A 21,819-nucleotide genomic window follows, 5' to 3' on the forward strand; every position below is an offset into this window, starting at 1 on the left:
AGAATAAGGGATGTGTGTTTTTCCTGTCGAGGCTCGAAACAGCAAGCATCTCCGCTGACTAACTACGTGTCGCTGCTATGTAACCCCTGACCTGACACTGAGCCGGAGTGTTACACCACGCGGTGAGAGTTGGTGCTATTTTATACAAGCATGTTTTATGCCGTGCTCTCTGCTCCGTTGTCGTTTGTAACCTAACGGATAGGGTCAACAAACATACGTAATACGATCCACAAGAGGAGCCTTCTCCAGCCTCGTATATGGAAGTAAGCCGCCAATATCCTTCTGAAGAAAATGAGGATTGAGAGTCCAGATTTGCAAATCATGCAAAAGTGAGATCCGCCTTCCTGTCTGGTGCAAAGGTCTCCAGGCTGGACCCAGACTGGCGGAGCGATACTATCGCCAATGCTTCGGGACTTGCAAGCAGCTAATGAATTCCCAAAAAAAGAAAAAGAAACGAGGGAGCCAGCAGGGAGCGAGGCACCGAGGGGGAGAGAAAGAAAGAGGAGTCTCAAGGACCGGTCCAATCCCCCGACGAGCCGAATCATGGTTGTGTTTTTCTACTCCCACCTTCCCAAAAGGAACACCGCACACACTTGGATGAAGAAAATTGAATGCAATGAATGGGGCCCAGAGAAGGCCCACTCGGGCGGGTCCCCGCAACTGCTTGACTGCTTGACTGCTTGACTGCTTGACTGCTTGTCATTCTCTTTTAAAAACAACTGCAGACTGCCGGTGCCGAGAGGGGAGTCGGTATCGCACACACACGGAAGGCCAGCCCCGGAGTGCTCTATCGAGATGGTGATAGATTGATCGGCAGAGGGTGATGAGATGGCTTAGAGGGCCTGTCGGTGCCGGAAGTTGCCTTCAGCTTGCGACCTGCCAAGTTCAGCTCGCTCACTCATCAAGGCCATTTCGTCCCGCACCCTGTCGATTGACCTGCCTTCTAGAAGGCAAAACTCTAGCTGGGAGAGCATGAGTGCGGCACGGGGGTGTTGTGTGCTTGGTTTGGGTCGGGGAGAGCGATGGGCAAAAAGGACGCATTGGGCGATTGGGTATCATGAAGCGTGCGGCGTAGTTTATGTAGTTATTATGTTATTATTCAACGACTGTACTCCGTACTCAAGCCAATTCTCGACGATCCCCGGCATCTGGCGCCCCCGGGGTGGCATGGCGTTTCCCCTCAACCACCTACCCGGAACAGCCTAGCCTAGCTGCGCGGAATGGCTGCGAACATCCCTGTCTCGCGTGGTGATTGGCAACGAAACCCCCGGTGCGCCCATCGGTCGACAGGGCATCTTCAGAAGAAGAAGAAGGCACCTTGCGGTAGGTTGGGGGTGGGGTAATAATCGGACCATGCTCAACGGGAAAGATCCAAATGAAGTCCAGAGACAACTTGCAGCCATCGCCATCTCAGCGACCCAGTCGGGTAAAAAAGAGACGGGCTCGGCGCTGCATCTCCCATCTGTTAAAAAACTGCCATCAGCAAAAGAGAGAGAGACCCAGCATCTGGTTCGTGGTGGGGAGGGAGGGAGGTTCCATCGATATTGTGGATGGAGGATGCCCAAGCGAGCGAGCCGGGTGGGTTTTCTCAGCCCCTCCAGCGGTTGTGCCAAGGAGTCATATTGGGCACATCTTCCGCTTCCCGTCATCATTTTGCCCGTTGCCCTTTACTTCTTTTGCCCTCCTGCCTGCCAGTACCTTGCATTCCCTATTGCCTATTGCCTATTCATAGCGCCGCCTGTCTTTTTTTACCATTCTTTCGCTCACTCTTTTTACTCTACTACATACATTCGAGTACTCACTCAAGCATCATCATCACTCATGTACAGTGTCCGATCTTCTGCAGCAGACTAACACTACGCCCACCCATTATATCATCACACACAGAACAGGTTCCCTTGCACCTCGGCTTGGGTGCTTCCCATATGCTAAGCTTTCCTGCCTTGGCGGTCTCTCCACCAATCCGATCCCTCTCAAAGTCAGACTCGGTGCATGGTAAACCCGCCAGCAAGTGTGCGTCGCTGGATTTCAAGTTCATCACCGGCCTCAAACTCTCGCCCGGGGGCTCAGCGTAGCAACCGGGCGCGCCGACTAAAGCAGCCCGACTCGTAGCAGGGAGACCACGCAAACGTCGCCATCGTGCTGGGCCGCTTTTAAGGGAGTTTTACTCACCTCAGGGGAGGTGTACAGGGGTTCGGGGTGCACACGATGCCAGTGGGGGACGACTCGAGCTATCTCACAAAAAGGAGGGCGTCACCACTTGCGTGATCAGTATCACAGAAAGTGTCACGTGTCCCATGGAGCAAAGGCCTGGCGATGCCTTCTCCCAGCACAGCGGCGACGCGAGCGACGCGCCCCCATCAGGGGGGATGGGGCGCCCGCGCCGCATGTCCATGGAGGAGGATATGTTCTACCGGGAAGTCATGACGTCGCGGCCAAAGAACCCGCCGAGCTATGAGACAGCCATGCAGGCTGCTGTGGCGGCCGAGAGGAGGGCGATGGCGATGGCTGCTGTCGAGGACCAGGAAGAGAGGCTGCCCCAGTACTCATCCGAGTTGGATATCGAGGGCGTGTTTATGCGCAAGATGGAGATGGAGGACACGATCAAGCGGGCCGAGTATCGAGACTGGAGGATGGTTTATGTCGAGCTTCGGGGAACGGCACTCAACGTCTACTCGGTCAAGAAGGAGCGTGGATGGTGGTCGTCAAAGCCGGACGCACCTAACATTGCGCCTGATAATCCGCCATGGGTGAAGAAGCATGCGTTGGAGCGGAGCTACAGTTTGCTCTATGCGGATGCGGGGATCGCGGCGGATTATAAGAAGTGGGTTCAACCCTGTTGCTTCGCCATGAGATGGGATGACAGCTGACATGAGGAACAGGAAGCGCTACGTCATTCGGCTACGAGTGGAAACGGACCAGTTTTTATTGTCGTGTTTCGAGTTGAGCACATTTGTCACATGGCTCGACAGGTTTTATGCTGCCTTCAACGTGGCTGCACCCATCGATGAGCGCGATTTCCCCAGGGACTACAGCATACCACGGATTCAGAGGATACGGTTCTTGCGCGGACAACGACCGCCACCCCAGGACCATCTTGGCAGGCAACCCGATCATAGAAGACCAGACGAGAGCGACGAAGACGACAGCGAAGGGGAGGGAGAGGGCGGTGAACCACCAGATCACAGAGGTGGCGGCGGACGTGGGCCACGGCCGGCTGAATACCCAATAATGGCGAGGTTATCAATATCATCATACGCGAACGAGAACGTCGACCCGGAAACTGGAAAATGGCTGCCAGAACACGGCTGGACCATCGCCCACGACCAGCTCTACGCCCGTCTGTGCTACGCAGTACTATTGTTCAAGTCACCACGGAAGAGCAATTACATTGTCTCACGAGGCAAGCGGTGGTGGGTTGACTGGGACAGCGGCAAGATGGTTCGGGTGCTGCCCCCGGCCTACGGCGAAATCGACGTCATGGGCCCATGGCAGGTCATCATGGCCGAGAACAGGAGGATATAAGCCTGTTGTCACAACGCAACTATTTCCTTCTATGTTTGTTTTGCATTATACTCACACTTGACTGTTATTTTCTTTTTATTATCTATCTATATATCTGGGCGCGGAGTTGCGGGTTTCGAATTATCGGGAGCATACTTGGGACACAATCTTTGCGTTTGCAGCAAATGGGGCATCTGGAACGGGAAGGAGGGAGGGATGTGTCTCGAGTCGGGCGAGCATTATACCATGCGTGTGATTTTATTGCTGGGGGGAAGAGAGGAGGAAAATGCGTTTTGCTTTTTTTGGTTGGATGTATATATACCCACGCGCAACAGATACCACATATTTAAGAGCATAATTGACCGGTTCCGGTAGCGAGACTTTTGTGTTGGCATGTGTTGTTTAATACCGCCTGGCCCAACCACATGAACTTTTACGGTGGCATGTTGCTCAGTTTTGGTTGTGCCCTCCACCATACTTTCAGTGTGCTTGATTTCATTGCTAGAGAAAACCGAACACAGCCCCTGTCTGACTAATTCAATTACGCCCAAACGCCCCCTCTGTCGTTCTTGTCCTGTCATGGCAGCGGAGGTATATATATCCATACATGGCAAACAAAGCCCCTTCTTCCCAACCTATACATCATCATCCCCCTATTTCAACCGCCCCCAACCCTTGCCAACTCCCCATCCACCCTCCTCGTCTCCTCCTCCAACTCACCAGCCAGCACCCCCCCCAAAACCTCACTCGCCCCCCTCACATCCCCCACCATATTTTCCACCCCCTTGACCAACCGCTCCATCTCCCTCCTCTGAGCCAATACCTCCTCAAATAGTCTTCCATTCTCCCCCCTCACCTCCTGTAACCTCTCCCCCAACCTTGTTTCCTGCTCCCTCAGATAACCCCTTAGGTGAGCCTTAAGCACAACCTCAGCACCAAGCGTATGAGGCGGCACCGGCCTTCCCCCCCCACCACCATCCCGCCTCCTCCCCGCCTGAGCCTCAGCTATCAACCCCTCTAGCTCATTCAGTTTCTGAATCACCTGTCTCGACTCGAGGATCCGCTCAAACTCCCTGTTCCAGAGGGTGGACAGCCGGTCGATCATCTGCCTGTGGACATTATCTAGGGTCCCTGGCGCTTTTTCTGCAATGGTTGGGAAACATTCCCGGAAGTTGGACGGGGAAAGTTTGTCGAGGGTGTGGGTTGTTGTTTGTTGGAATAGTTGTTTTAACCGCTGCGCGCGGGGGCCGGGGATCACGGGCTCGGATGAGGGGGGTAGCTGGTCCGAGGGGATTGGGTCCGAGGTTGGGTCCGAATGGGGGGGTTGTTGATCAGTTTGGGATTGGGGTTGTTCTGGTTGGGATTGGGAGGGTGGTTGTGGTTGTGCTTCTGGAGTGGGGAGCATCTCGACGTCTTCTTGTTGTTGGTCGGGTTGCTGGTTGGGTTGGGGTGGTGGTGGTTCAGACATTTTATAGTGACTAGTATCTCAATGGGAAATAGTGAACATGCTGATAAATGGGGTCGGAAATCGTGGTCGTGGTGGATGTTGATATCGTTAGAATTCAAGTGTAAGCCGAACAAGAAAATCGCGTCGTGTCGCGCAGTCGCAAACCGCAAGACAAGCATTTACCTTGGCCCCGCCCAAAAACGCGGGGCACCCACTAAAAAGCTTCCCCTACGCAGCCGCGCTTGGCTTCAAGACCCTGCAGCACTTGGTCAAGCCCGCCCCTTTTTTAGCCCCTTTCTCCGTCCTTCGTCCAACATGACAACTCAAAGGTGACCAGTTCCAAGAGCAGTGACATTATGTTCTACTAAGAAGGTATCGACCCCTCTCTCAAATTCTCATTATAAACAAAAAAACCCAATCCCTCCCTAACATTCATCATATACTTTGACAAAATAAACCCATCATCTCTACCAGTCCATCAAACCGAAATGTTATTTACAGTCCAAACCAAACATTTCTCTGACATGTCCCCCAAATCATCCCTCATATCCCCCCCCCAAAACACAAAACACTTTCTCCCAAACCCAAACGCCATGCCCCCAAAATATCAATAATCATCCACCGACGTCCCCCCCCTCGTACTCGTATCCCCCTGCGCCCGCCTTTCCATCCTCCTCCTCCTCCTCCGGTCGATAGCGGCGATATCCCCACTAGTAAACGTCGCCTGACTACCCCCCGGACTAGCAAGGGAACTCATCGTCACAGTAGCTGTATTCGTCGGCGGCCCGCCCGACGGCCCAGGCTGTCCCTGAAGCGGTGCAACACCCGCCGGCGGAGGAGGTCCAGAATAATAAGCCGAATCCTTTCCTCCCGGAGGCCCTCCCGGTCTCCTTCCCGCACCATATGGCGTCGACAACGGTGGCACAGAGTCATCCCTCTCTCTGCTCTCTACCCTCTGCTCAGCCGCCGATTCAGCCCTTCTTGTGCTGCTGGGTTCACGTCGATACCGCCTGTTAGTCGGTGTCTCCGTCCCAGAAGAACTGCTGACCGAGTCCTGGCGCCGGCGTCGCTGCTGCTCCCGCCGAGCTTCTTCCTCGGTCAACATGCGGAGGGTGATGTTTCTGTCGGGGTCGTCGCGGACGCCTATCCTGACGCTGGCAACTGGGTCCCCCCGTCGTCGGCGATCCTCGTCCTCCTGCGCAGCCAAGGCACTAGCTGTGGCCGCGGCGGCAGCTGCTGCTGCTTGGGGGTCTCGGATTCGACTGCGGCGACGGCCACCTCTGTTGGGAGAGCTAAAAGCGTCGCTGTCTGATTCCTGGCGGAGGAATCCCTGAGGGTCAGAGGGCATCGGTGGCATGGCGATGGGGTCGCCGAGGTTGTTTCTCGAATTTGGATGGGAAGGCCCGGAAGAATCACTTGTTGGGAAAGGCGGACCAGCCGCTGGGGGTCCACCGGCCGTCGCTACCGGATAAGCAGGCGGCGGTCCTGGATACCCTTGAGGTGGTGGACCAGTTGCCACAGGGGGAGCTGGAGACGGTGCGACACTCGTGCCAACACTAGACGGCGGCGGGAGTCGAGAGCCAGGTGGTGCTGGATCGTATGGCGTGGTGCCCCGAGGTTCAATCGAAGACTCATCGGAAAGCATCGAGGTGGCGGTCTCGGTATACGTGACAGCTGATGGGGGTGGGCGGTTTCTGTGTAGACGTCTCCTCGACTGCTCCCTCCTTGGCGTAGCTGGACTAGAGTAGCCGTCACCCGTATACCTTGACCCTCGACGACCTGAGCGCCTATCATCTTCCTCTTCCCGGCGTCTTTCATCCTCGGCCCTTAACCGTTCCTTCTCTCTGTCATCTTGCTTGCTCTTGTTGCCGCTCATCCTATTCGCTAGCCATCCCAAACCAATGCCAGCCAAGAAACCCTTGCCTGCGCCGCCCCCGCCAGTGCTCGGTCGTCTTTCCGAAGCTCTTCTCGAGGGGCTGACATACGAAGAATAATCCGAAGTAACCACGGTGCTGTCCCTTTTCGATGTGCCAGTGCGCGAGCGTCTCGGGGGCGTGATAGGGCCTCCTCGTCGTTCATCGGCAGCACTCAAGGCAGCCGCAGCCGCAACTGGGTTGGGAGCAGGAAGGATAGGCGATCGGCGTCCATCACGTTGGCTAGGTCTCCGCGGGGGCACAGTCGACTCGGTGTAACCGGTGTAGCCTGTATAATCAGTGTATTCGCTCTGGGTGAACTCGCTCAGGGGAGGAGGTCTGCGGCCGCTTCGGGTCCGGCTTGGGGTTTCGGTGGACACAGCAGAATAGTCGTCGCGCCGATTGTCTTTGCCTTTACCAAACATCTTGGACATGAGCATACCAGCACCGACACCCGCGCCTGCGCCCAGAATCTTATTCATGAAGCCACCTCCACTTGCGCGACGTCGGTCAACCGGTTTCTCATTGTAATAGCTGTCGGATCGGCGAGAAGAGAGAACTGTGGTAACAGGTCGTGTGGTTCCAGTCCGCGTGCTCGGGCTCGGGCTGCGACTCAAAGCTCTTTCCGCGTCCCGATCCTTCTTGTCCTTGCGGCCTCGCAAAAGTGCAATGGCACCAGCTCCAGCAGCCAACGGACCCAGCCAACCCATACCTCCGCTAGATTTGCGATCCGAAGTCACCCTGCTGCTCGCCACCCCAGACAAAGTGGTGCCACCACCGCCTCCACCCATGACCCATTCCCGTCTTCCATAGTCCTTAAAGTCCAAAAAGAAGAACAAGAACAGCAAGAATGCCATCCAGATAGCGAACAGAATAAAGGTGTACTTCGGGGAGCCGTAGAGCGTGAGACCGAGGGGCACCTGGACAATGCCGAGAAGAACGATAGACCGTCCGAACCAGCGATGGAGATGTACCCTGAACGACCTCCTCCCAGAGAGCTTCTTGACCAAGCGGCCACCGAGAGCCTGGACGAGAATGAGTACGTAAATGGCGACGCCAATGCCATGGTGAGGGTTCGTAAGGTTTCGTGGCGGTCCAACCGCGAAGAATCCTAGCGCGAACACAACGGTGCTCAAGGCGACAGCCAGTATCTGTAGGTAGGCATGGAAGCGGATAGCACTGCCTGGTCGTGCCGTGTAATATCTCGCCAGCAACACTGCGATAGGAATAATGAAGAGGAAGGTAATGGCGGCCAAGACGCCATGCCCCAGTATGAGACTGTGGTATTCGGTAACACTTGAGAAGCGGTTGCCCATGCCTAGACGTTATCAAACCGTCCGTTAGTATCCAGCACGGTGGGTTCCCAACTGTATGGTCACATACCATTGTACCGCATTGTCTCAAAGTTCAGCCCTTGGAGATTGGGCAATAGGAATGTATTCTTTGTAAAGTCCCATGTCCCATCGCCCACGCTCAGGGTGTCGGACGAGTAGGAACTCGACCCCGGCGGGGAGAGGGAGTCTGCCGGCGCCATGGCGGCGGTGCGCGGCGACCTTTTCGCTCAAACAAACCACGAAGTGCCCGCTATGGGTAATTCAGAGGAATGAATGGAACAATCGAGATTTGAGATGGAAAAAATGCGCGAAAACACAAAAGAGAGTGGGTATGCCGCTGGAATGTGTCGCGGTAACCGGACCATGGACGTGGTGACGAGTTCCAGCTTCCGATACCCAAAATCTGGCGGTGGACTTGGAGGAGGCTGGGATGGCGGGGCAACTGGTTGGCTTCCGATTTGTATTTCCAAGCTGCCCTTGTGCCAGCTGTGTGACTTGGTTTCGGGCGTGGAGCTGCTCGTCGGCTCAGCTGGAAAACCGGGTGGCTGGACGTCAAAAGAGCGCAGGACGACAGGGAATAGCTTCAGTTTCCAAGGTGGACATCGTCATGGCCGGGAGGACTCCATCTCGAGGGAAACATTGAAGACCCTGAAGCTGTCCAGCCTGCTTCGCCCACGTTCAACAGAGCGTTGCTACGGAAGCGAGCTTGGACCACCTTCCCAGCCCCTTCCCGCCCCTTGTTTAGTGGGTCTGCCGTCGATTTTCTGGGGTTCTTGGCGCGTCTGTCAATTGACCTTGATGGGGTGGCACGGTGGATGAGATAAGATAAGATGAACACCTGAATTCAGATGAATTGACTTCAGATGTTCATCTCTCACCATTCTCCTGTCCGAGTGGACATGGCACTGACCTGATGGTGGTTAACTCAGCAAAATCTTGGCACCAATTGATACGAAATACGATTCCGACATGCGTCTCCAAGTTGTGGCTGCCGACGGCCAATCTTTGGTCTGCCCGCCCCGTCAATAACAATCGCAGCGTTGCCGCAGAGCTGCCATGGAATGGTCACCGAGGTGAGGAGGCTTTGCTTTGGATTTCCGAGGGGCATCTTGTTGGCTGAGATATATGGGCATCGTGGGCTCTTCGACGGGAGTTGTAGTCTTCACCTCTCCAAAGACCTGCTGGACACAACATCTCAGAAATGGCAGATAATACCCTTGAAAACAACATGCCTGGCTCTTCCAAGTACGCCACCCTTTCTTTCCACAAAACGGACACCATCCGCTTGTTGGGTTTCCCAGACGAGATCAAGTCAAATATGGAATCCGTGATTGTCTCGGTCTGGCAACCTGGCATTCAATCTAATGGGCCATGTGGTGAGGCATTCGAATTCAAGTTGAAAGGGAAGCCGTGGGGATACTTTGGTAGTCAAGATGCGGTTGGAGGGATACGGCTGCTACGGGATCTTCTCGCCCTACTTTACAACGACTCCTGGGAACTTGTCACCTCGGCGATATGCAGCCGACGATATACCGCAAAGGACACTTTGATATTCCGACGAACCTCACTACCCTCAGCTGTTGTACCCGCACAGCCAGTTGAGTGGCTTGGGTTGGCGACGGCTTTCTATGACAAGATTCGGATCGTATATGACGCAAAGAACGACGGATGTCCAGGGACCGAGGCTGATCATGATCACCTGGGTGTCGTCATCATGAGTCTCAAGAAGATGCTGGAGAGCCTGGACTACTTTGAGAAGGGTGACTGGAGCCATGATTCGTTCGAGTTCAAGTTGAAAGGCCGGCCATGGCGGTCTAGAGGTGAAGCCTCTGTCAAGATGCGGCTGATGGTCTTGCGGCTGTTGGAGACGATGGAGTCGATGGGCTGGAGAGTGTATGCCACCATCTTGCAGCGCACTGGGACTGATGAGGACCGGATGATGGATACCTGGTATTTTGTGAGAACAAGACCAAGCGGCGAAAATGTCACTTAATAATAAGTGAGTGTGACGAAATCAGACCAGAAAGTCCATCATTCCTTCCTCTCTTGAATTATGGACAGACATATCGGCCCACGCGGCTGCCCGTCCAAGCCGTACCTGCCTGCTCATTACACGCAAGCGGATAAGCCGGAAAGAGCGCTGTTCCAGTTGCACTTTCCTTTTTTATTCTCCGCTCCTTGGCCACGAGCTGGATCTTGACCCTCCAGTTGCGCGTGCGGGTGAAAGATAATCACGTATTCGAATCATCAATCACTATATCCCATATCACTCGCCAAAGGCCTCACCACCGCCTACTTTGATTGGACGCAGCACAGCAGCTTCACCATCGCCGAAGCCGGAAACCCAAAATCCCTCGTGTTTTTTATGCCTCAATCTGGCACCGGACTCGAGGTAACTGGCATATTGTAAAGAGAACAGTCATTAACGTATATATTTTCAGTTCAGCTTTCGCTATACAATCATTCTGAGGTCTTTTGCCTTGTTTTGTCGTCAAGGGGATTCGAACGCCCAACCAACACCAAACGCCATAAGCTCAAATTCAATATGTTTCCAGATTTAATGGTCCCGGGAATACCTTGCAGGGTATGTCGCGGTCCTCTTCGCCAACCCGGGCCTCAGGCCCTCATATCGAAAACCACCTACATCTACCCCAGAGTCTCTCCTGTCATGTCTCTTGACAAAATCGGCCCGGTCTCCCTCGCGATCTCTCGCGTACACTGGATCATCCTCCCGTCTAGGCAGCCGGTCAGCTCCTAATCTCACCCGCACAGTCTCATATTGTCTATCTCTGTCATCGTGAACAGACGGACGTCTGAGCCTGTCCTCGGCCTTGGGAGCATAAGAGACCGGGGATGCACGGCGGTATACTCCGGAGCCACGCTGACGCTCCTCATACATCTCCCCCTCGTCAAGGACGTCTGAATCATAGGCCCCAGTGCCGTACTCGACGACATATTCAGTACCATCATCCCGGCGCCGGTCAGTGTCTCGATCGACGAAGCTGCTCCGTCTTCGGTCCGCTGTCCTGCCCGACTCATATCGGTCAAGAGGCGAGGTTGGAACAAAGCTTTCACGTCTTGCTTCCATTCCCTGGACCCGCCTTACTCCAGAATGGGGTGTTTGAAGGGGCAAGGTGATTCGGCGAACAGGCTGTGTTAAAGCCGGGGACTGATGTCGCAGAACTTGTGGCGGAGATTGAGGGCGACTCCTCTCTGGGAGGATGATTTGGGGCTTGGCTGCCGCAGTCAGACGCTCGGCTAGCTTGAATGCTTCTTCCTGAGCATCGGCTCTTCCTGCTTCATAGGCATTCTTCTCAATCTCTTGGACATCGACCCGCGGACGCTCTTTCATGGGAAAGAGCGGAGGCGGCGTTGGGGCATACATGCGCTCTGTCGCCATGTGGTGGCTGACCGAATGTCGTCGCCCTTTAACGACGTGATGTTGCTGTGGTTGCTGCTGTGGTTGCATCTGATGCTGCTGTTGCTGCTGCATCATTGGCTGCACCGGCATTTGTCGCGGGAACTTGGGTGGCATACCATGCGCTGCGTTCTCCGTGAAGCGGGGCTGGGGGGAAGGGTTGTTCACAACCACATTGTTCGGCTTTCTTGGTCCAGCGAACTGAAGGTTTTCGGGAAAAGATTGCTCGGACACAGCAGTGTCTGAATCGTAATCTTCCTCGTCCTCGCTGAAGACTTCAGCTACCAGAGACTCGTCTGTACTCGGACTGTCGGGAGGATATGCAAAATGGGGTGTTAAGGATGCACGGCGTTGTGGAAGGCCCTGTTCAGTGGGGTGTTGCTTCAGGATACCAGGCTTGTGGGGGGTGTGTGTTACAGTAACGATAGGGCCACCATTCCCTCGGTATTCCGTCTGCCGCTGGCCCTGGGCCGTTTGAATTTGGGGATGGCCTTGCTGTAAGGAGATAGGCCTTGGTTGGACTTGGCCTTGAACTGGAGGTCGGTAGTGGGCTTGCTGATCTCCTTGTGGCTTTCCTTGTTGATACCCTTGAGTATGTCCATGAGAATGCCCCTGAGGGTGGCCTTGCGGAAGACCTTGCGGATACCCCTGCGGTGGCATTGGTGGTCGGCCTTGAACACCCGGGCTCTCGCCTCGATTTATGATGTTTGCGCTCGCCTGGTGTGGCGCATTCCGTGGAGCTTGAAGCGGAGGCTGGGGTGTTTGGCCGAACTGCCGGTCACCAGGCGGGACATGCTGATGTTGGTGCTGTGGTGGGCCGTGGTCCTGGCGATGCTGAGGGTGCGGAAGGGATGAAGAGTGTTGACTATGTTGCGGTTGTTGCTGGTGATGCTGGGGGAGGCCTTGAGCAGGCACCTGGAATCGCACATGACCCTCCTCTCGCACCTCATTCTGGTAGGCATATCTTGGCCTTGTCGAAGGCTCTTCAGCTCTGCCATACATGAGCATATGCAGATCCACCCCGGGTTTCGGTGCGGTCTTGTAATAGGCCGTGACGCTGGTCCGTTCCTCCTTTCTCTCTCTCGAGCGAGAGACGGGCGCTCCTCTCGACTTTGACCTCTTGTCCGAGTGTCGGCCACGGTGATGGTGCTTTGAGCCCTTGGGATCTCGCTCATACCCCCTGCCGCGCTCTCTAGAGGTCTTCTCCTTCACCACAACCCAAACCCTATCTTCAATCTGGGCCACTTCGGTCTGGAAATAGTAACCGAATAACTGCTGAACCTCCTTTTGCACCGCGTTTATCTGGTCGAGGACATCCGCGTCCAGGTCGTTCAGCTTGTGAAGGACCGGAACGGTGGTTCTGTTGAGCTCCCGCACCTTCGAGAGGACCTGATCACTGGATGTCTCAGGCACATCTATCCGCTTAACAATCTCCCATCCGAGTCTCTTGCCAACTGGAACCTTTTCAAAGCGAACAACATACCAACGAGTGAGTTCGTCATACATCTCCTCGGCGGTGAATGGTGTCTCTTCTCGAAGATCTGAGCTAACAGCTGCAGGGGTGATGGATGGCATAGTGTGTCTAGCGATGATTGGATTCCCAATCTGTTGGGTCAGGACCGGTCCATCGTGATACCGGGTGGTCCTCGTCTGTGGGTGGATGGCATCGGTATTCTGAACAGGACGCTGTGGGGGGAGAGGCCGTCCAACAGGAGGTATCCCCGCAGGCCTTCGAGGCTCTTCGTGGAGGGTAAAGAAGTCGCCCATATTGAAAGATCTTCAGGGCGTGAGGGGCTGGAAAGGGAAGCGAAGCTCTTGGCTTTTCAGGATGTAGGTCTTGGACCAGCCAAGCACACCCAGGGGCGAACTCAAAAGGTTCAGAGGGAGAAGTAGTGTTTCAAAATTTTGAAAGGGCAAAGGAAATTCTGGTCTGCCTCTTTGGTTTGGGATGGTTGCTAGGAGCGGGCTGTGAGGACTTATACCCAGGTGTCTGGGATATGGCGATGGGGCTTGTAAGCTGACAGAAGATGCAGGGCAAATGCAATGGTATGTGCGATTCTCTCCTAACAACACAAGTAAGGGGCGAAGTACTCAGAGTCTGGGGAAGTTGGCACATGAAGCGGCTCAACATCAAGAACAAGCTGGGCACAGCTGCCGTGTCTTATACCTTTGCCCGGCATCTATGTACTGCAACCCAGACACTACCACACCGTTACGCAACAAAAGATCCCTACACGGAAACAGGTGTCGGTCATCCAGGCTGTATACCGGGGACGATAATGTCGTCGATCACTCTCCTACACAGACACTCTATCAAGCACGGCAAACTGCAGCAGCAAGGCGACCGTTTTGGCGCATGTCGGATGATGAACATGTTAGTTACTTCAATCTCAGGTTGGATGGCAAATGAACGAGAGAGCTACGGAGGAACAGGACAGGCAGATCATCTTCGGTACATAGAGCTTGGTGTAAGTGACAGCTTTATTAAAAGTACCTACCTAACTTCAACCGCATGTATGGCAAGGTCTCCAGCCCTCGAGCCGCAGACACCATACTAACAGAAGTGCCCAGGAGAGAGAAAACAGAAGTGGTCAGGAGGAGATAAACGCTACGTCAATCTCTCGGCTCTACCTGCATCAAATCGACAACATCACCTTCAGACAGCTTTTGCCGGGCGAACAATTGCGAACCACCCTACGACCGATTTATTGGAACGGATGCCTTATTCAGAGGCACTGCAAATTCGGGCACGAAGCAGCAAGGCCAAGTCTTCTAGCCTGGCATGTTAAACAAGTCGTAGCCACAATATCGACGCTGCAGCCTTCTCACCTTCTATTCGCTCTCTCGGGGAATAGGCTGGCCACGGGCACAGCGCCTCTTGCCTTCCCCGCATCTTTCAGAACTCTCTCTCTCTTCTTGCCCGAGCTTACGTCTTGCCGGTGTTGGATATGCCATCTCTGCTTTTTGAGAGGCCAGGATGAATACTTGTATTGAGCTGACTTTTAAGAAATATTTGCAGGTGTATTTGCGGGTCAATATTTCACTTGACAAAAGCACCATATCTTCACATACCTCATGAGCCCTGTGCGGGACCGAAAAAGACAGCATTCTGTACTCTATGCTACCCCTCACCTGCACACCTTTCCTAGCTTCTGGATCCTACACCGCGACCAACGCTACCACCAGGTTATAAACCACCAACTTCCCTGCATAACGCCTGCAGCCTCCCGATTGCAGCTGACTGATTATCGAGCGTCTTGGGCGTGCTTGAGCGTGCCTATCGGCAGATCACTCCGACGGCACGCATAACACGCCCCCATATCCTATTGCCCAGCTCTCGAGGGAGCTTTGAACTACGACGCCCGAGAAGCCTTGGGAATGGCACACATCATGCGGGCTTGCATGGAAATAGGTGGGGGTTAGATGGCCCGCCCCCTCACCTGCGTCGCCACCAGAAGGCGAGTAGCCCAACCTACGGTAGGTGGGGAAGGACAACGGCGGCACTGTCTCAAGTTGATAAGCCTACTCGGAAGTAGGGGAATATCACTTGGTGGTGATCTGACTTGTTGGCCGTTGAGCAAGTATTGGACATGATACAGCATGAGTTGGGCAATATGGGGGGAATGCAGGCGACGACCAACACATCCGGGCTGTATATCGACATCTTTCAACTGTACATGCCGGTAGGTTTGATCCCGGACTGCATACCTTGTTTGGGAATTTCCTTTTCTCGAACGATAAGCGAGGCTCGGCCAAAGTGCGAGTTCTTACGAGATTCGGGATGCGGCTCTCTTTTGAAACAGTGTTGTAGCCTGGATTTCAGGATCATGTATGTCAGATTGGGCAGCAGTCTCAACACCATTTATACCATCGTTATCGTCATCATGACTATGAAAACCAACTATTGTCCTGATAGGTACCTCAGCACTTATCAACAAGCGGTCAAATATATGCCAGAATCTTGATTGATACACATTCGTGATAGCCTGAAAATAGATTGACTTAATCTACATAGGGACTTTTTGTGCACCCTTTACCCCCTCTCCGTTCCCCCATGTTTTTCGGATCGGATCGTTGCCCGACGTGACCTGTCTGTTTGTCGCTCTCGGAAAGAAAAAGTTAGAGAAGGCTGGGTGTACAAGACAATGGTTCTTTCCCTTCCCTTCCTTCCTCTCTTCCGTTCGGGGGTTTACAAGGTCAAGGTTAGTAGTAGGTATCCAGGGAAAAGGGTCATTCGCGACGGGGGGGAGGAAGATGATCCAGAGGTAAGCGAAAAGTGGCACTTTTGTCAGACGTTTAACAGAGACAACGATGCTGGCTAACATGGGGGGGAGGTAATATAGAATTCTGGAGGGATTTCTGGTCCCAGTGGGCACGACATATTTTGGTGGGGGGGGCGAGGGGGGTGGGAGGTGTTTGTAGTCGGCGCGGGTTTTGATCATCATGGTGAATATCTCCCCGGTAGAGATGTCCTGTTCATTGTTCGGATACCTAGGTAATCACTTACCTATCAGACGTGGCCATCCCATTCCACCTGTAATATACCTCCCCAACCACTGCCAACGTTGGATAATTATCTGGCACCAACCTACCCACCTAACTTGCTAACTACAGTAGTTGATCGTCAGTGAATCACACAATAACCACACCTCCACCTCAACTCCCTCTTAAGAACTTGAGAAACAGTTCCCCAAATAGCATTCCCCATCCCGCTTCTCACAACATATCATCTTCTCGTTGCTTTGAGCCAACTTTTGATCGTCTGCAAGTCTCAAAACACAATGATGATCAATATAGGAAAAAATCAATAGGTCAACACAATAGCACGCAATCCTCCTCCTCCTCCAGCGCCGTCCTTATCCCGCCCTCGTACAACAACACATCGAATTCTCGTTGACAGCATTGATCGCCTGCCAATCCCCAGCATATTTAACATCCGTACCTCTCTGTACCACAATGTCAGCCCCAAACAGCCGATCACCTCCCCATCCTTGCCAAACCCAGCCTCGGCGAAAAAGCCATAAACAAACCACCACATATCTCTGCATCAAACCTCTCTACATGAGGTCGCGATCGCTTGTTGATTGTCAAAGGTCAAGAAGCGACGTCCAAATAAGAGCCTCTAGCGGCGCGGTACAACCCTGTCACAGCTCAGACTTACACAAGTCAACAAGGCACAGACACAGCGTTGATCTATCACAGCAGCAGACGTGAGACAAAGGGTAGTAGCATAGCTCCAAGACCTTTTCAGCAACAGCAGAACTTTGGAACCACAGTCTGCACAACTGATATGACAAACCTCAATGTTTACACAAGCCGGATCCGGGTTTGTCCTGGCACGACTCCGTGGCACAAGCACCGGGCCGGCCACCGCGAAGCCAGATGCTGGTATTCCCACGTGTTTGAGCACTCAAGCGCTTCGCACAACATTAGCACTGGTTCAGCTTCCCATAGTAACCCAACTTCAGTAAAGAAGCAAAACTAATGTAAACTCCTTTGATTTTCACGATGCTAACTCTCAACAACCAATCCGCCACCAGTAAACATTATGATCTACATGTACATTTCCTGAATGCATGTTTTCCACAATCAACCACCATGATTCGTTGCTTACTGCTCGCCCTCATGTCCCTCCTCTGCATGCTCCTCCTCAGCGTGTTCTTCCACATGAGCCTCCTCTGATGGCTGCTCACCCTCCTGGGTCTGCTCACCCTGAGACGCTTCCTGAGGCTGCTGCACCTGATATTCGCCAGTACCCTCTTGAACAGCTCCGTTGAAGCCATGCTCCTCACCAAAACTGTTGCTGGCACTCCCTTCGGCGCTAGCACCCAGAGTCTCCTCTGGGTTTGCCTGCTGACCCTCTTGATGACCCTCAGCAGAAGCATCCTCGTCCCCGGCATCATCATCTTCATCGTCATCAGCTTCATCGTCATCAGCCTCGTCGTCTTTTTCGTCCTGATCCTCTTCTGGGGCAACTGGAGACCACTCGTCAGACAACTCGTCCCAGGGACTGGAGATGATCAAGGATGCTGGATCGACTCTGACAATGGTGACAGGCTCGCAGGTAGGGTTGCGTGGCTCGCCGCCAGAGACCCAGCCGACAGAATTGAAGTAGTAGGCGCTGTACAACACCCAGCAAGAATGCCAATTGCGGAGCTGTCGCATGATGCTGCCGTCTGTGGTCGTCGCGTTGGGATAGACATTGGGTCTGAACTTGGAATCGTCGTAGGGCGCCGCGATGAAAAGAGTGTTATTGTCCCATCCGACAGGCGTACCAGCTTGACTAGGCTGTAGAATATGGTTAGCGAATGGCAGAATGACGACAACAAAGAAGTAGACCTGCTGTAAACATGGGTACAGCCACATTACTTCCGGGCTCAAACATGAGGCTCATGGGCTCAGAAAGGCTCAGGGGGCCCTCGGCGCCAGGAACCGGCAGCGACCATGTGAGGAAGCCGGTCTTGGATGGTTGGCCGTTGACGATGGTGTAGTTGTAGTAAAAGCTCAGGGTGAAGTTGCTGACGTCGTTGGAGCCGATGCAAAGGCCCGTAATGGTAGCGCCGGCATGGCAGGTGGTGAGATATTTGCCCACAAGTGCATCATCATCAGCCGTGACGACCTGAAGGAGAAAAGGGCCCGTCTGATTGTAGGTTGTGCCTTGGAACTGAGCGAGCACAGAGCTGGAGGAGGCGAGAAGCGCAAGGCTGTTGAAGGCGAGTTTGGAAACCATTGTGGTGTAGATGTGAACAAACGAGAAAATTGATGATGCTGTGCTATCTCCTGAAACAAAGTCCAAAAATGGGGGAAGCTGGGCTGTAAAAGTTGACTGCGTTGGCGATGCTTGATGATGCTTGAGAGAATAGAGGAATAAGAGAAGAATACAAGACTGCAAACTCTGAGGAGACATTTTATAGACACTCCGTCGTTGCCGACCCAAACCGGGATTGACGCAGTTTGGCGATGACAGTGTCGTTGAGGGAAGGAGTGATGTTCATGTCGTGGAAACAATAACATGAGGGAGTGTTGACGAAGGAAGGAGGTCACATTGGAATGCTCCGATGGCAAGACAAGTCCGAGATATTCAAGCAACATATGGAAGGAAGGCATCTACGCGCCTGCCCAGCAGCATCTGATATCGGCTGCTCGCTCACAATTCGGTCCCGCCATTGCTTCGACTCAAATCGAGTCATCCCAGCGGCTCTCTTGCCTTCCAAGCCACATCTGGAAGGCATGATGCGTCTCAGCTGCGGTCGTCTGCGTGTTGGGTCTCTACTTTTTGGAAGAAACGAGGGAGAGATCGACTGAGAAACAACACAGCACCACAAATTCTGATGTTTCAAGCAGGAGTGTCAAAAACGCAATATGAAGCTATTCCGAGCATGTGGGTCAGGGGTAAATCAACAAATGCTGGCGGTAACCAGGCAACAACTGGCTGTTAGATCACACATTTGCTCTCGGCAACCTCAATTGTTGTCTTCCACCCGCAATCTGGAACGACTGGTAAGCTGGGTGAGCATGGCAGCACTTGCATCCAAAATGAGAAGGCCTCGCAGCTGCCGGCGCCGTTGTGGTGTTGCTGTGGCTGTTGTGACTGCTGTGTCACAAGCAAAGCCAAAGAAAACCCAGCACAAGACAGAAGCTCGAAGCACATGATTTGTGGGCCACAGCATGCGCGGTCTTAGCGCCATCCCCACAATCTTTTGTTCAGCCAACCACAGCGAAAAACGGCTGCAATTGAGAAACTGGGTCTTCTGCAAACACTGTCCAGACGTCATCACCAATCCCGTCCGCAACAGTAGAGAGTTGGAGACACCACACCATTCAGATCATTTTTTACCACGACGATCAGCGATAAGCTCTCCCCCAGTCCGCTAAGGAACCAGCTTCGATTGGCACGACAAAAGGAAAGTCAGAGGGAGGAATAAGCAACAAACGATACCCTCTCCCGTCAATCACCACAATCCATAGCTGTTTTCGGATTGGACGCTTGATTGGAAAACACAGCCGAGACCTCGTGTCTCATCACAGCGCCCACCACTCAGGTGAAAAGACAACAAAATGGCGGACACGACGGCGCCCATCGAGACAACGCCTCTCTTATCAAACAGTTCATCCACCTCCTCTGTCGAGCCCCCATCATCCCCCGAGTCTGCCACCCGCCCTCCAAAACCACAGCGCAATGTCACCTTCAATCCAAACCCTGTCTCCAAGACGATCGAGCCGGAGCAGCAATACCGCACCCGGATAAGAACAGCAGGCCATCACCAACACCACCAACATCAACCGCCCTTATCGCCCTCCAGCCCCTCGGCCATCAGCACCGGCGGGCTCGGCGGTGGCCCGCCTATGTTGTCCGCCCTAAACAATAAACTCCGCCGGCGCAATAGTCATGGGGGCGGAGGACCCAGCGGTGTACTTCCCGTGGCGGGCGCACCAGGACATCACCTACCCAAGATTGGCCCTCAACGTACCACGAAGAACGCTCAGAAGCTCAAGTTGCTGCCGACCCCGGAGTTGGAAGAAGATGGAGCGGATGAGGAAAGTGGCAGGGAGGTGTACTCGCAGTACACTCGCATCAAAGACCCAACTGCCCGCAGAGATGCCGCCCGTCTCGGCAAGGCCGACCGCCAGACACTGCCCAGGGTCACAGCCTACTGCACGGCGAACAGATACCAGATGGATGGGCTTATGAGGTTCCTCAAGGGGAAGGGCAAGGGGCGCGGCGCAAACCCGAAGCTGATCGACGAGTGCATCTACTCGCCATACAGCTATAGCTCCAAACAAGTCGAGCTCTCCCGGCAGGAACAAATAATCCAAGTCCACTCCACCCCTGAACGACGACACTCCACTGGCGAAGTTCCCGGAGCAGACGGCGAGGGCTTCCATCAGCAAAATCTGATAGATCTCAGAAACGAGGCCGCAGAAGTGTATGCTTCCGAACAATACGGTAACGGTCCCCACCAAAGCGTCGACGACCTACAGCAACTGGGTGAAAGCGTGGTGGCAACAGAAGGTGGTGACCGTCTCCAACCAGTCGACTTTGACATCACCGTCCACACCCCAGAGGTCTTCTTCTTCAACTATGGTGTGGTGGTAATATGGGGCATGTCAGCAAGTCAGGAGCAGAGGTTCCTGAAGGAGATCACCAAATTCGAGCTAGAGAAGCTTGGCCCGGACGACGTGGAAACAGAAAAGTTTAACTTTTACTACACGCACGAGTATCAGCCGCGGATATACAACGATTTTATCACGCTGAGAGACAAGAGCAATTACATGACTAAGCTGGCCATCTCGCATGCCCTAGCCCAAAGTGTCAAGGTATTTACCTCCTCCCCTTTCCCCCTTCCACCCACTAACCGAAAGAAATAGACCTCCCTCTTTGAAGAACTCATCGCCTCCACAATCGAAGACTGCAAAGACATACCCTCCCAGCTCGCCCTTACTGGCAAGATTGATCTTTCTCGTAGACAGATCAACATGCAGATTGGCGAGTTGTTTATTTTGCGGATTGGTGTGCACCTGAATGGGTCGGTGCTGGACACCCCGGAGCTGTTCTGGGTCGAGCCGCAGCTGGAGCCGGTGTATCAGGCGGTGAGGAGTTATCTAGAGATGGACCAGAGGGTGGGGTTGCTGACGGAGAGGTTGGATGTGATTGCGGATTTGCTGGCGGTGCTGAAGGATCAGTTGAGTCATGGGCACGGGGAGAAGCTGGAGTGGATTGGTGAGTTTTCATTCCCTGATATGAAGAACGAGGCTGGATATTTTTGCTGACTGACTGGAAAATAGTTATTGTGTTGATCGCGGCAGAGATTGTGGTGGCGTTGGTGAATATCATTGTGGATTTGTATGTGGGTATTGATTAATAGAATTCCACAGAGGGGCAATATATATAGGTAGAGAAGCGTGGGTGTGAAAGAGGAATAGGGCGGGGGAGGGAGGATAATGAGCGGAAGGGGGGGGGGTTCGCATGGCTGCATTTTCTACATATATACACTCTTGTATGCAGTTGTAGGAGTTTTTGGTGTGTGTTTGTGTTCGTGGGACATGCATACTAAGGCATAGGCTTGGAGTTTTTCTTTTTCTATGTCTCTCTTCCCAATTCAAGACGAGTCTTTTACGCTGCAGGTGTAACTTTTTTCACTACCTTCACAACAAACACAGCACCACCAGAGAAGTAAAGGCTGTTGAGCAAGGTGGTTAAAA

General features: G+C 53.6%; 9 protein-coding genes across 9 annotated transcripts; 4 read left to right on the forward strand and 5 right to left on the reverse strand.

Annotated features, from left to right (window-relative positions):
• Positions 1–1,525: 1,525 nt before the first annotated feature.
• Positions 1,526–2,075, forward strand: QC763_0105980 (uncharacterized protein; the record flags this gene model as incomplete). Its single annotated transcript, XM_062906455.1, has 2 exons — positions 1,526–1,578; positions 1,893–2,075. The coding sequence occupies exons 1-2, from the start codon at positions 1,558–1,560 to the stop codon at positions 2,073–2,075; spliced, it is 204 nt and encodes a 67-aa protein (XP_062761691.1). The 5' UTR covers positions 1,526–1,557.
• Positions 2,076–2,297: 222 nt separating this feature from the next.
• Positions 2,298–3,971, forward strand: QC763_707120 (uncharacterized protein; the record flags this gene model as incomplete). Its single annotated transcript, XM_062915701.1, has 2 exons — positions 2,298–2,824; positions 2,883–3,971. 2 exons carry the CDS (start codon positions 2,298–2,300, stop codon positions 3,523–3,525), a joined length of 1,170 nt encoding a protein of 389 aa, XP_062761692.1. The 3' UTR covers positions 3,526–3,971.
• Positions 3,972–4,162: 191 nt separating this feature from the next.
• Positions 4,163–4,972, reverse strand: QC763_707130 (uncharacterized protein; the record flags this gene model as incomplete). Its single annotated transcript, XM_062915702.1, has 1 exon — positions 4,163–4,972. One exon carries the CDS (start codon positions 4,970–4,972, stop codon positions 4,163–4,165), a length of 810 nt encoding a protein of 269 aa, XP_062761693.1.
• Positions 4,973–5,282: 310 nt separating this feature from the next.
• On the reverse strand, positions 5,283–8,398 carry QC763_707140 (uncharacterized protein; the record flags this gene model as incomplete). The annotated part of the gene is made up of 2 exons (XM_062915703.1): positions 5,283–8,182; positions 8,248–8,398. The coding sequence occupies 2 exons, from the start codon at positions 8,396–8,398 to the stop codon at positions 5,559–5,561; spliced, it is 2,775 nt and encodes a 924-aa protein (XP_062761694.1). The 3' UTR covers positions 5,283–5,558.
• Positions 8,399–9,399: 1,001 nt separating this feature from the next.
• On the forward strand, positions 9,400–10,191 carry QC763_0106020 (uncharacterized protein; the record flags this gene model as incomplete). The annotated part of the gene is made up of 1 exon (XM_062906456.1): positions 9,400–10,191. The coding sequence occupies one exon, from the start codon at positions 9,400–9,402 to the stop codon at positions 10,189–10,191; it is 792 nt and encodes a 263-aa protein (XP_062761695.1).
• Positions 9,945–10,311, reverse strand: QC763_0106030 (uncharacterized protein; the record flags this gene model as incomplete). Its single annotated transcript, XM_062906457.1, has 2 exons — positions 10,219–10,311; positions 9,945–10,145 (listed from the first exon to the last, which is right to left on the reverse strand). Exons 1-2 carry the CDS (start codon positions 10,306–10,308, stop codon positions 9,945–9,947), a joined length of 291 nt encoding a protein of 96 aa, XP_062761696.1. The 5' UTR covers positions 10,309–10,311.
• A 444-nt stretch (positions 10,312–10,755) lies between these two features.
• QC763_707160 (uncharacterized protein) lies at positions 10,756–13,383 on the reverse strand (the record flags this gene model as incomplete). The annotated part of the gene is made up of 1 exon (XM_062915704.1): positions 10,756–13,383. One exon carries the CDS (start codon positions 13,381–13,383, stop codon positions 10,756–10,758), a length of 2,628 nt encoding a protein of 875 aa, XP_062761697.1.
• A 3,843-nt stretch (positions 13,384–17,226) lies between these two features.
• Positions 17,227–18,346, reverse strand: QC763_707170 (uncharacterized protein; the record flags this gene model as incomplete). Its single annotated transcript, XM_062915705.1, has 2 exons — positions 17,227–17,904; positions 17,960–18,346. The coding sequence occupies 2 exons, from the start codon at positions 18,344–18,346 to the stop codon at positions 17,227–17,229; spliced, it is 1,065 nt and encodes a 354-aa protein (XP_062761698.1).
• A 976-nt stretch (positions 18,347–19,322) lies between these two features.
• RMD1 (sporulation protein rmd1) lies at positions 19,323–21,535 on the forward strand. The gene is made up of 3 exons (XM_062915706.1): positions 19,323–20,934; positions 20,986–21,337; positions 21,403–21,535. The coding sequence occupies exons 1-3, from the start codon at positions 19,675–19,677 to the stop codon at positions 21,477–21,479; spliced, it is 1,689 nt and encodes a 562-aa protein (XP_062761699.1). The 5' UTR covers positions 19,323–19,674; the 3' UTR covers positions 21,480–21,535.
• The last annotated feature ends 284 nt before the right edge of the window (positions 21,536–21,819 follow it).

The sequence above is a fragment of the Podospora pseudopauciseta genome, assembly GCF_035222475.1.
Source record: "Podospora pseudopauciseta strain CBS 411.78 chromosome 7 map unlocalized CBS411.78m_7, whole genome shotgun sequence".
Lineage (NCBI taxonomy): Eukaryota > Fungi > Ascomycota > Sordariomycetes > Sordariales > Podosporaceae > Podospora > Podospora pseudopauciseta.

Bases quoted from the DNA above. Each gene is read 5' to 3' on its own strand.
- RMD1 (XM_062915706.1), top strand. From the start codon at position 19,675: ATGGCGGACACGACGGCGCCCATCGAGACAACGCCTCTCTTATCAAAC. The intron at 20,935-20,985 runs GTATTTACCTCC...CGAAAGAAATAG, and splicing joins CCCTAGCCCAAAGTGTCAAG to ACCTCCCTCTTTGAAGAACT. The intron at 21,338-21,402 runs GTGAGTTTTCAT...ACTGGAAAATAG, and splicing joins GGAGAAGCTGGAGTGGATTG to TTATTGTGTTGATCGCGGCA.